Consider the following 12471-nt stretch of genomic DNA (forward strand, 5'->3'; position numbering starts at 1 on the left):
CAAGAAGAACTTTTACCACAAAAAATATTTGACCAAACATTAAAGATATAAATAACAGTTGCAAATTTACAAGCCTTTCCCCTAAATGTGGATGCTTTTATATCTAACTACTAAAAGGAATAATTGCAGGCAACATATTCAGCCTTGGTCAAATCTAATATATTAGTACATAATAAATTGTGATTTTTTATTTTTTTTGGAAGAGAATAACATGGCTCCAACGCTAATTAAATGTTTTGTATCATTTATGGACAGGAGAAATTCAGCGCAGGCCAGACAGTGGTGGACCTTGCAGGCTTGCTGCCAGAAACAGACTACTCTGTCACTCTTTATGCTCTCTATGATGAAGAGCCCAGTGATCCAGTCACTTCGGTCTCCCGCACACGTAAGTGATTCCCTGAGCATTCTCATTAACATTTTCATTTCTCTGTCTTATTTTAACTGAAACATTTTTTCACTTCATCCTGTTTTTCCTAAATCCGGGTCCTTCCGGATCCTTAAGTACCCCTCCCAGCTCCAGTTGGAATTCACTTCCCGATTGTAACCCACAGCATGATAAAGGTGAGCTGGGTCCCTGGTGCTGTGGATGTTCCAGGCCACAGAATCACCTACAGCACCAATCATGGCAGTGACATTAAGCAGGTAAAATTGTATTGTGTTAATTTATTTTTCAGTTATTTCTACTTCTGTTTCAATCTCTCAAGTCATCAGCTAGCCTCATAGCAGAGCTGTTTATATGTTTAGATATTCCAGAATTGTAATCAGCTTTATTCACCACAAGGAATTTGTCTTATGTTCCACTTTGCTCTCAATAAAGACAATAAAGACATTTTAAAGATAAAGAATTGTCAGGAATACTGTTTTCTTGTGTCTATGTACATTGTTTTTACATTGAGCAACTTTCTTTGTTCATACTAAGAAAACACAAGGCTGTGAGACATCGGAAGAACAGGATTAATATTTTTAATGAAACAGAAGGAAAAAAGTAGATCAGAAAACTTCTTATGAGCAGCAATGCCAGTGTGTTGCTTCATTGTTAAAGGCTCAATTTAATGGAGAGAGTGACGTCACTCTTAGGTTTCCTAGTTCTGAGTTGTGGACCATTGTGGAAGAGTAGATGCGTGGAAGTAGAATTAATGGGGATCCAAATAAAAGAAAGGAAGATGCAAGTTCTACAGGATTCTGTGCTTTTACAATGTTTTTTGTTAAAACAAACATCATGCACTATGGAAATTACTTTCAAGGTACTTCAGTACAAATAATTGCATGTACATCTATCTCCATGTGGAAAACCATTGTCTAAGCCGAGAAAAGGAATGTCACATCTTCACTGATCGACATTGATTCCTTTTCAAGCATCACGAAAGCGATACTGAACAATGACACTTGGTTTGATATAGAATGTCAGGTACAGTTGCTCTAATCGTCTGTTGTAGTTCAACATTAGAAATGTTAAATTATTGACATTTTTTCCATTTGTGTTGAAATATTTCCCTTTTCTGAGTTTCATAGATAGTTCAGCATGTGAAAATGTTTGAAATTGTTTTTTTTACCAGATGGAGGTAAAAGGCCAGAACTCTGTGGTGCTGCAAAGCCTTTCATCTCTGTCCCGATACCTGGTTTCAGTCCAGTCCCACTACCCACAAGGCCTGTCTGCCACACTCACCAGTAACGTCACAACACGTAAGTCAACATACACACACATCCAGTCTCTGATTCTTCTTTTTGATGTTTTTTTCACCACCTTTTTCCTCTCTGCCAGTGAAGGTGCCTTCTCCATCAGATCTCAAGGTGACTAATTTCTCAGGCAGTGAAATTACCGTACGCTGGGCGGCAGCAGCAGATGATGTGGTCTATTACCTCATCAAATGGATCTCTTTAAGTGAAGGAGACCTGAGGCAGGTGAGGAGGGAAAGGAGAGGCAGTTTTCTAAAATGTCTTTAAATTGTTGCTTTTATGTGGGTTTCAGCTGAATGTTATATATATTTATGTATGTATGTATGTGTCTTCAGATGTTTGGTTTTATGTGTGCTTTAGCTGAAGGTGAACGGAGACAATGAAGGAGCGATCCTGGAGGGAGTGGAGGAGGATAAAGAATACCAGATCTCTCTGTCTGCACTTTATGGAGATGGAGCTCAGAGTGAGGCTGTGGCCGTTCGATACAGTACCTGTAAGTCCAACATATTTATCTACTCACTCTACTGTGCAAAAATTATAAACCACCCACTAATTCAGTTTTCTTCCCTTTAAATGTCTTTATTATTTCTCAAGGTTTTCTAAAGGTTTTCAATATATACCTATGAGTTCCAAAAAAAAGTACATTTCCACCAAAAACTCAAAAATTTTTTAGAATAATCTGAGAAATTTTCCAGAAAAAACTTTAAAATGTCTGAGTTTCAAATGTCAAAAATTTTTGACGTTTGAAACTCTGGATTTTCATAGTCAGTCGTGACTGTGAGATATTAACAGAATATGGCTTTTGTATTAAAATTGGGATTGAAAAAGAATGTGAATCTTGAAATTGCAAATGAGTGCCAATACCAGGGTGCTACTTCAGAATTTATAGGCTCAAATTAGAGTATTGCTTTCAGAATATCTAGCTTCAGAAGAACCACAGCTGTTAGAACGTCTTTTTTTATAAGGAGCACAAATAAGTGCATGCACTTCAACTATATAAGAAATAATTTGTTTACGTTGATGGACTTTACTAAAGAAAAGTGAGGAAGAATAGAAACACAAATGACATGAAGGTTAAAACAAAATTTTGGGGTATTTTCTACCAAACAAAATATGGATGTTCAGGTTTTCCACTCAGCTTGTTTGTAAAAACGATTTTCTCTTTTTCTGTTTTGGGCAGAATCTGGAAAAAGTGTAACATGTTGTTTGTTGCTGCAGTGTCAGGCGGAGGCCCCTCCAGTCTATCTGTGTCAGAAGAAACTGCAGTTAGCATGTTGGTCAGCTGGGTGCCTCCAAATGCTCACGTCCTCCAGTACCGGGTTTCTTACACACCACTGACCGGAGCTGAGACCCAGGATGGAACTGTAAGTGGGCTCTTAGCGTTACTTCTGGCTGTTTTGGGCCTCGTTCCAAAGAATCACAAATCACTGTGGGTCAGAGAGAAACTCCAAATTCTCCTGCTTGCAGTCTGGAAAACTGTGTTGTTGTCTGCAGGTGTTGGTCCCTGGTGGTCATAAGCAGGTGGTGCTGGAGTCATTGCAGCCAGATACACGTTATAGCATCTTAGTCACTGCAGAGTATCACAACAAAGAGGGGGGCAGCGGCTCAGCTCAAGGCAAAACCGGTACGTGAACTTGGGCCTAATCAAATCACCTGTTTCCTAAAGATACTAATAATCCATATCCGCTCCATATTTCTCAGTTTAGTATTTTGACACAAATGAGACCCTCAGAATGCTTGAGGAACTCTAAATTACAACACCCCTTTTAAAGGGTGAGGGGCTAAAACATGTCCACTATTCCTCATACACATCACCTAAAAAGTAAGAACATTTGCAGATGGTTATTTCTGTGTTGTAACAATTATTCTTGGGAATATCTCTCATAACACTGGAAGTATGTTTAAGATTTCACTAAAATGCGTTAGTGGGTGGCCACCAGGAGTAGAGGGTGTGGGTTTACATCAACACATTTTTGCATTTTTTCACACTAATGCATGATTGAGAGCTTATTGCAAATTTTTCACAAAAATGATCAAAAACAAAAGGTTTATGATCACAGCAGAGGTTCAATTCCGCAAACAAAGAAACAAACTTTGTTAAACAGGAAGCTAAAAATAATATCTAAACATTTTTCAAACACAAAAGTGAACATAGAACTTTTTTTTTTTTGCAAACAAGTTTTGCAAAGATTAATATATGCAGTAAAACCAAAATGTGGCTTATTAAAATGGGATATATAAACAAAAGATGACATTAGTTTCCATGAACTTAAAAATAAAAAAAACTAATAAAAATGTGAAATCTGTATCAGTTCATTCTGGTCCTTACAAGTTTCATCTGGTTTTCTACTTCATTTGTGATCTAGTTTCTTTTCCCTCGTATTTGTGTGTCCGTCCCTGCAGCCAGTCTGCGTGTGAGCAGCATAAGCGTCGTCAGGTCGGACCACTCCAGTATCTGTTTGTCCTGGAGGCCCGTGTTGGCGGTTGATGGATACCGTGTTGTCATGCAGTCAGTTAAAGGTGATCTAGAAGTTTGTGCTCAACATGTTTCTGAAAACACATTGGCTGGAATGAACATTTTTGTTGGTTCTCACTCTTTATTTATAGACAAGCAAATAAAACAGGAAACTGTGGATGAGTCCACCAACAGCTACTGCTTCAACCACCTGGAACCTGAAACCCTGTATCGCGTCAGCGTGCATTCGCTTCTCGGCTCTGCAGAGGGCGCTGCCGTCTCCATTCTCCATCCTACAGGTGTGCAGTAATAGAGTTAGGGTTATGTCTTATTTTAATTTGGGCCAATACTAGAGATTTTACTATGCATATAAACAGCAACGGACAGCTTATATTTCTGTTGAGTAACAGGGATTTTTTTTAAATGTGTTAATCAAGTGAATTTACACAAATCTTTGAAAGTCTCTAAAGCAATTAAATTAAAATACAAGTAGTTATTCCAGTAATCCTGCATGCTGTTTTGATTTATCTTTTCACAGCTCCAGCTCCAGCCAGAATCCCTGTTCCTCCCCGGAAATATCCTGTACACAATGAAGGTGAATCTTTTTAAATGAAGCTTCTTTTGCTTTCAGAGGAGCTCATGATTTATTTTAGTCTGCAGCCTTACATTGTTTTACACTATGAGAAGAAATAATTCAAAGTTTCTGCAAGAAAGAAAGAAAGTTTACTCATCACACAGAATAATATTATTATCATGTATGATTTTTCATTTAAACTGTTCTTTTACTGACTTGTAATAAATATACAACTTTTAATTGGAGGGATTTTAAAAACAAGAAATGGGTGAACAAGTTTCACACATGGTCAAAAATATCAATCAATCAATCAATCAATCAGTCAAATTTTATTTGCATAGCACATTTCAGCAGCAAGGCATTTCAAAGTGCTTTACATCATAAAAACACAAAAAATAAAGTCATGCAACATAGAATCAACAATCAAAACATTACATCAAGTCAAGTGCCATCATTAAAATCATAACTGATTACGTTTCAAATACAACTCTAAACAGGTGGATTTTTAGTCGAGATTTAAAGGCACTTAGTGTTTCAGCTATTTTACGGTTTTCTAGAAGTTTGTTCCAGATTTGTGGTGCATAGAAGCCGAATGCTGCTTCTCCTCATTTGGTTCTGGTTCTGGGGATGCAGAGCAAAACCAGAACCAGAAGATCTGAGGGGTCTGGAAGGTTGATAAAACAACAGCAGATCTTTAATGTAGTTTGTTGCTCAGCTGTTCAGTGATTTATAAGCTAACAGTATTTTAAAGTCTATTCTTTGAGCTCCAGGGAGCCAGTGTAGGGACTTTAAAACTGGTGTTATGTGCTCTATCTCTCTGGTTCTAGTCAGAACGCGAGCAGCAGCGTTCTGGATCAGCTGCAGCTGGAGGATTGATTTGTTAGTCAGACCTGTGAAGACACTGTTGCAGTAATCAATGTGACTAAAGATAAACGCATGGACGAGTTTCTCTAGATCTCACTGAGACATAAGTCCTCTAATCCTGGAGATGTTCTTCAGGTGACAGAAGGCCGACTTTGTAACCGTCTTTATGTGACTCTGAAGGTTCAGGTCAGAGTCCATTACTGCTCCCAGGTTTCAGACCTGATTGCTGGTTTTCAGTTGTAATAACTGAAGCTGTGCATTGATTCTAGTTTGCTCCTCTTTAGGTCCAAAAATAATAACTTCAGTTTTGTTTCTATTCAGCTTTAAAAAGTTTTGGCACATCCACACATTTATCTGTTCTAAGCATCTATTTGGTGATTGGATGGGTTCAGAGTCACCTGGTGACATCGTAATGTAGAGCTGTGTATCATCCACGTAGTTATGGTAGCTAATCTTATTTCCTGTTATAACCTGAGTTACTGGGAGCATATAAATATTAAATAGGAGGGGTCCTAGGATTGAACCTTGGGGTACCCCACATGCGACCTCTGACCTCTTTGATGAGAACTTTCCAATTTAAACAAAGAAATCCCTGTTCTTTATGTAAGATTCAAACCAGTTGAGCATTGGACCGGAGAGTCTGACCCAACTCTCCAGTCGATTCAGTAATATGTCATGATCAACAGTGTCAAAAGCTGCACTGAGGTCCAACAGAACCAGCACTGTGTTATTTTTTAATTGAAATGTTACATGAAAGTTTGTTTGTGTATTTATATTAAAGTAAACGTTTGTTTACTTTGCCTCCCGAAAATAAGCCAATGCCCCCCTTACTAATCTCCTCTGGAGCTGTGGCTGTATCAAATACATTTTCACTCTTGCTTGAGTAAATTTTTTTTGGCTGCTCTACGTACCTCTGATATTAACACATATTAACACACTGCACTTGGGAGGAATATCTCATAAGATAAAAAATGTAGTGTAGGGAATATCTCATAAGATGCTGATAATTGCCTCCGATAATCAGCGTGTCCAGGTCAAAAAGTCAGCGTAATTATTTTGTCATTTGAACCAGACATAAACCGAAACGCACAGAGTAAAATGTGAGAAAACACAAAGAAACTAGATCCAACAGGATGAACTGGAAATATAAAACCTTATCTGAAATAAATAAGCGAGTAAATGTTTATAACACAAACACAGAGAAAAAACCAAATACCAAACTGCCCAGAATTGTGACATTAGCAGTAGCAGCAGTAGATAATTTTACATTATGTTGTTGGTTTTCCCTCACACACTGAAAACTTTTACAGAAAGAACTTGCTTAAAGCAACTCTACCTATTCTGCACAGTAAGTGATAAAATATAAATGTGGTCGAGATCCAACTTTCTAAGGAATAAACTTATTCAATTATAATGGGGGTGTATGTCATTTGACCCCATTTGCAATAAAAAATATCCACCAAAATGTTTCCATCTAACTTTAGTTTTTATTTTTTTAATTTAAGTTTTTTGTTGTGCAATCATAATGCTATGGATTAAGAATAAGTTAATTGAATCTTAAGTCTCAAATCAATATGGCATTCATGTCCATGGCAAAAGTTTGTCAATTTCTAACCAGAACTGAATGATACATTTTCTGGTTTTGTGAGCTGCTTGTTTACTAATGCTTTTATGAACTCATCCAGGAAAAAGACAAGTGCGCTCCATCCTTGCTTTCATCCAAGTGTTGTTTTTGTTCATGTTCTTGAAAACCATCACCTGTGATGCTCAGAGTACATTTTAAGATTGTTGCTTATTTTCCGGGCAATTAATGATTTTATCATCTTCTATTTCTGAGCTACTCAGGCATTACTCAGTCACTTATCATTAGACCACCCTCTTCAGTGTCCTTCTCTTTTAAAAACTAAAATAAACATGGTTGGTTCACCGCATGTTTATTTCTTATAGTTGATGGATTTATATATTTTTTTGCAATTTAAGGTAAAATACTTTATAACTCTGTCTTTTATTCTATTCAAACTGCTTTCCTGCCTTTTCCTGTAATGTGTCAACACTACCGTCTTGTGTTGCAGTCTGTCCTGAAGTCACCATCCAGAACGGCATCGTTAAAGGTGAGACTGACTGTCTTCATAAAACATTTCATATAAGAACAAGAGATATTCGCCCAGCTCATCCCAGTAAAAGTTCTGCAGAGCATTGTGGTTTTATTTATTGGTTCAGGTTTTAACATGATGGAAGCATTTGGTCTGACGCGGAAAGCTCACTCATCAGTGGAGGGAGTGGCAGCCGAGCCCTTTGTTTTCAACACTCTGCCTGCCTACACCGTGTACAGAGATGTGCAACTGACACAGAGCACCAAGTGAGACTTTCTGGTTTCACATTTCAGTTCAAAAGCACACTTTCTACCATGTCTTCTTTTATGCATTTATGCTCAGCAGAAATTATTACAGAATGTGTTTTCTGCTGTTTGGCCATGGAGTAATTTCTGTTTTGTGCTTATGTAATAATTTTATGATTTTTTTTTTACTTATTGGTATTGGTGTATTCACTGCTTAATGTGTTGGTGGCCAGCCCTATTCAGGTGTTTTGCAGAACTAGTTGTATTTTATCAAAGAAGTCTAATTTCAAGAAAAAGAAATTATTTCCCTCTTCTATCACGACAGTGTGCTTTGCCCCCCCTTTTTTCAGGTTTATTCACCCTGCAGGTTTCTCTCCAGAGCACACCATCAGCATCACTTTTCGCTTGCTGCAGGATACACTGAAGGAGGCCTTTGCTCTCTGGCAGCTCACTGACAATGACTTCCAGCCAAAGATGGGAGTTGTGATTGACCGTGAGTAATGCTTCTGCAGCTTTTCATTCAGTGTCACCTCTAAGCAGTTGAGGCAGAGGGGCATCCTGTCCAGCCTGGGATGATATTATGATGTCTTCACATTGTCAGACAGGTCCTATTTAAGTGATGTCTTTGTGTTGCAGTAGTAAGGCTAGAGACTGTAAAGTTTGGTGTAATAAACCACAGTAATGATATCTTTTATGGGGGTCAAACACTTTTTCACACAGGGCCATGTAGCTTTGATTAATATTTAAGTTGGTTTTTATCCTGAAACCCTGAAGTGTGACCAACACGCTATCTATTTTAAGGCCACACCTGAAACATGCTGCTTTCTTGTTTGACACCATGGGAAAGTCAAAAGAAATCAGTTAAGATATCAAGTAGAGAATTGTGGAGCTGCACAAGTCTGGTCTGTCCTTGGGAGCAATGTATTGATGCTTAATGGTGCTGTGTTCATGTGTTTAAACAATTGGATGAAAGTATAGGCATGATGTGAATGTTCAACTATACCATTCAGGAAGGAGATGGGTTCTGTGCCTCAGGGATCAATGTGTATGTGAGATGTATCACTATATTTTTTTCTGCTGTCTATTCATTAATGCTTTAATAAAAGTATCCAGGAAAAAAACTAGTGTTCTCCAGGATAACATACTGGCTTTCATCCCAGCAGTGGTTTTGTTGTATGCTCTAAAAACCATTAAGAAACAAAATTGAACTCTACTTGAGGTACATTAAGAAGAACCCTGCAGGATGTACCACCCTGAAGCTTTCACTGATCCCTTCTGGCTACCCCTATGAAACTTTTCTGAGGGTGCCTCTGAAACAGAAGCTCTTTCATTATTCCCATAGTCACAATGTACGTTAGTATGGAGGACCAAAACTGACACAATTAAAAATAAAAGTAGGAAGGTACATTTTTGGATGAAAATACATGTGTAAACGAAACGCATGTTTCCTTTGTGACAAAAATACATGTCTAAGGAAAAGGAAAAACAAAAAAATTACATTTCTGTTTTGGTCCTCCATACAGAGTGCTATAATTCTATAAATTAAAAAGTCCCCAAATCGATAAATAAAGAAAACAAATAATCTAACTTTATCCTAAATAATTGAAAAAACATATAGAGTTGCACAGATCTAAAAAACGTGGAACAATATTGATATGCAATGTTACATCAATCTTTAAAAGTTCCAAAATCATATGACGTTCATGCCCATAATTTTTGTAAACAGTTTGTTCACTAATGCTTTTATTGAAAACATCCAAGAAAAAGACAAGTGTTCTCCAGGATAACATACTCGCTTTCATGCCAGTGGTATTTTTGTTTCTTGCTCTTGAAATCCATTAAGAAGCTCTACTTGCCAACGTTTTGAGGCAAACAAAACACTCGATATGAGTTATTTTAGAAAGTACCAGCCTGATGTACCACCTTAAAGTTTTCACTGACCCCTTCTGGCCACTCGTATGAAACTCTTCTGTGGGCGCCACCACCACAGGAGCCCTTTCATTATTTCCATGGAGTCGCACTTTTGAATGTCAGCAGATTTATATGCCTTTGTCTATCTGAAGCCAGGCAACACGGCTGCTGATGAGGGAGGACAACTGGCCCCTCTAACAAAACAATTATGGTCAAGAGTTTTTATTTTCCAAAATAGGGCTCCTGTTTGTAAAGAAAAAGATAGGCCTCATATTTAGGTTACATGTAACCTTTTCTGTTTTTCCACTGTCCTCAGTCGTAAGGAAAAACACAAAAAATGCTTTGGCTGCTGACAAACTTCTGACTTTATGGTCATTAAGCCGCTCTAGCTCAGTAAGAAATTCTCTGTATGCTACAGGCAGAGGAGTTGCTCTCCAACTCAAGTTCTCGAAATCGACTGACCTGCAACCTTTAGATTCATCAACACAGTTGATTGATCGATTTTTCCACTTATTCTGGCCACTTTTTTCCAGCAGGAATTCAAAGTTTCAGTTTTCATCTTCTGAATGGCCAATCTGTATTACTTATATTTAAATACCATAATGTTATTGGCACACAGGCAAAGAAGAAGCTCGGGGACTGTTTAGCCAATCAGGACGCAGAACACAATGCACTGTGAAAAAAACTGCACAAAAACAAATCTGTGTAGCAGCCAGACCGCGAAAAGGTGAACCGCGTTATAACGAGGGATCACTATTGCCTCTTTAATATATTGCTTTGAGTAAACTGGAATATTTTGTTACAATTTTTCACCATTATTTGTGCTGGATTTTGTACACCTGGTGCCATGGAAGTTACATATTTCAATGTTTTTCTATTAAATGTGTGCCTATAAAGCTTAAAGAAGAAGTTGTGCTGTTTTTTAAACTTAGCACTTTGCTCTAAGTGTTCTCAAATTTAAACTGGGGTTTCAGCTACACTCTATAGCTATTCCCCACACTGCCAGATCAGACCGCATCGCCAACATGAAATTAAGTCAGTCTCTCTTTACTTCTCTTTCTTTAAACCAGGATTCTCACAGCAACTTTTTAAAAATGTCTTTTTAGAACAACACAATAAGCTTTTTAATGATGAAAAGATGACTGTTTTGCATCTTTTACAGCTTCTAGCCAACGTCTGATGTACTTCAGTCTGGACTACAGGGGAGAAGTGCAGGAGCTCACCTTTGATCAGCCACAGGTCCACAAGATTTTCTATGGAAGTTTCCACAAGGTGAGATAAGATCCACCAAACTCTTAAAGGTAGAATCAATGTTTGCTTTTATTTAGGAGCAAATAAGATGGATCCTTTTTGCAACTAGCTATTTCACAGACAAGAGACAGATGTGTATCAAACACAGTGAGAAGTAAAGTCTATATGTAGCTCCAGCTACAAATGCTAATGTTCCCTATTTGAAAAGACCAAAAAGCCTATTTTTTTGTATTTATTTTTTCCATAAATTTCACTTGATAACCAAATAAGTTTAGTACAAACTAAACTAAGTTTCTACAAAAAAAAAAGTAGGAGTGCGCCAATGAATTGGCCCCAATGTTCTTAATTTTGGGTGATTGGTCGATACTTATGTGAAACCAATTTTACCCACTGATTTTATTTACCTCCGCAAAGGTCTGAAAATCAGCTGCTGTCCCTTTTTGCTTTGCTGTGAGAGAGGGCTGACTGATGGACCTGTTCACCAGGTCACGTCTGCATGCACTCAGTTTGTATTCAGTTTGCTAAGTTGGCAAAAGCCACCTCACTTTTGCCAACTTAGTAACTTTGTTGCTACATTTATCAACTTTTCAGACAAAAAAAATATTGGTATCAGCAAGAATCAGAATCAGCAGGTCAGGCTTTCTAAAGATCGGTGATCAGCCAGTAAACTGCAGTTGGTGCATCTCTAATTTGCACCAATTAATCACTGTACTGCCTCTATAATATATTGCTTTTAGTAATATATTAAAAGCACTGACACAATATATTGTGTCAGTGTTTAAATCACTGACACAGCAGTGTCAGTGATTTAAACACAAACAATGTGTTTGTGTTTTAATTTGGTTCTGGCAGGTTCACCTGTCTGTCAGCCAGGTTAGCGTCTCCCTGTCTGTGGACTGTCAGCCTGTTGGTGAAAGGCCAGCCCGCCCTCTCGGAAACCTGCCAACCGATGGATTCGAGATGCTGGGAAAACTGGTGAAAACCAGAGGACCTAAAAGCGGCTCAGCCCTGGTGCTTATCCTTCCTCTCTGAGATTAAATTGGTTGATCCTTCAAATAAAACAATGGTGTTTACAATGTTTTGTTTTTCTCTTTAATATCTCCAGTTCCAGCTACAGTCCTTTGAAATCATCTGTAACAACACATGGGCTTCATTGGATACCTGTTGTGACCTGCCTGGAGTGGTCAGTGGTACTGCTATCGTATCGTATCTTATTTAATTTTTAAATAAGATAAATCCCAGGTGTTTATGTTGAGGTAGGCAAATAGGTGATGTTACACTTTTAATCTATGTGTAACATCACCTATCTGCCTACCTCAACATAAACACCTGGAATTTATCTTATTTAAAAATTATTTATTAATATTTCATACTATACTGTTTTAGCATTTCTATATTCAC

At 37.8% G+C, this 12471-nt stretch overlaps 1 protein-coding gene across 12 annotated transcripts in view; it reads left to right on the forward strand.

Annotated features, from left to right (window-relative positions):
* Nucleotides 1–12471, forward strand: part of LOC103466902 (collagen alpha-1(XX) chain-like) — a 36954-nt gene that overhangs the window by 19438 nt on the left and 5045 nt on the right. For all 12 annotated transcript variants that reach the window (XM_081608640.1, XM_081608644.1, XM_008412810.3 and 9 more), the window contains 16 exons: nucleotides 256–385; nucleotides 503–642; nucleotides 1557–1683; nucleotides 1763–1902; nucleotides 2038–2170; nucleotides 2896–3041; nucleotides 3172–3301; nucleotides 4081–4197; nucleotides 4285–4431; nucleotides 4671–4727; nucleotides 7643–7681; nucleotides 7791–7929; nucleotides 8259–8401; nucleotides 10982–11091; nucleotides 11923–12081; nucleotides 12176–12253. In XM_081608640.1, the coding sequence (XP_081464766.1) occupies nucleotides 256–385; nucleotides 503–642; nucleotides 1557–1683; nucleotides 1763–1902; nucleotides 2038–2170; nucleotides 2896–3041; nucleotides 3172–3301; nucleotides 4081–4197; nucleotides 4285–4431; nucleotides 4671–4727; nucleotides 7643–7681; nucleotides 7791–7929; nucleotides 8259–8401; nucleotides 10982–11091; nucleotides 11923–12081; nucleotides 12176–12253 (1935 nt within the window). The remainder of the gene's footprint in view (nucleotides 1–255; nucleotides 386–502; nucleotides 643–1556; nucleotides 1684–1762; nucleotides 1903–2037; nucleotides 2171–2895; nucleotides 3042–3171; nucleotides 3302–4080; nucleotides 4198–4284; nucleotides 4432–4670; nucleotides 4728–7642; nucleotides 7682–7790; nucleotides 7930–8258; nucleotides 8402–10981; nucleotides 11092–11922; nucleotides 12082–12175; nucleotides 12254–12471) is intronic.

Source organism: Poecilia reticulata, chromosome 7, assembly GCF_904066995.2.
Source record: "Poecilia reticulata chromosome 7, P_reticulata-male-v2, whole genome shotgun sequence".
Taxonomy (NCBI): domain Eukaryota; kingdom Metazoa; phylum Chordata; class Actinopteri; order Cyprinodontiformes; family Poeciliidae; genus Poecilia; species Poecilia reticulata.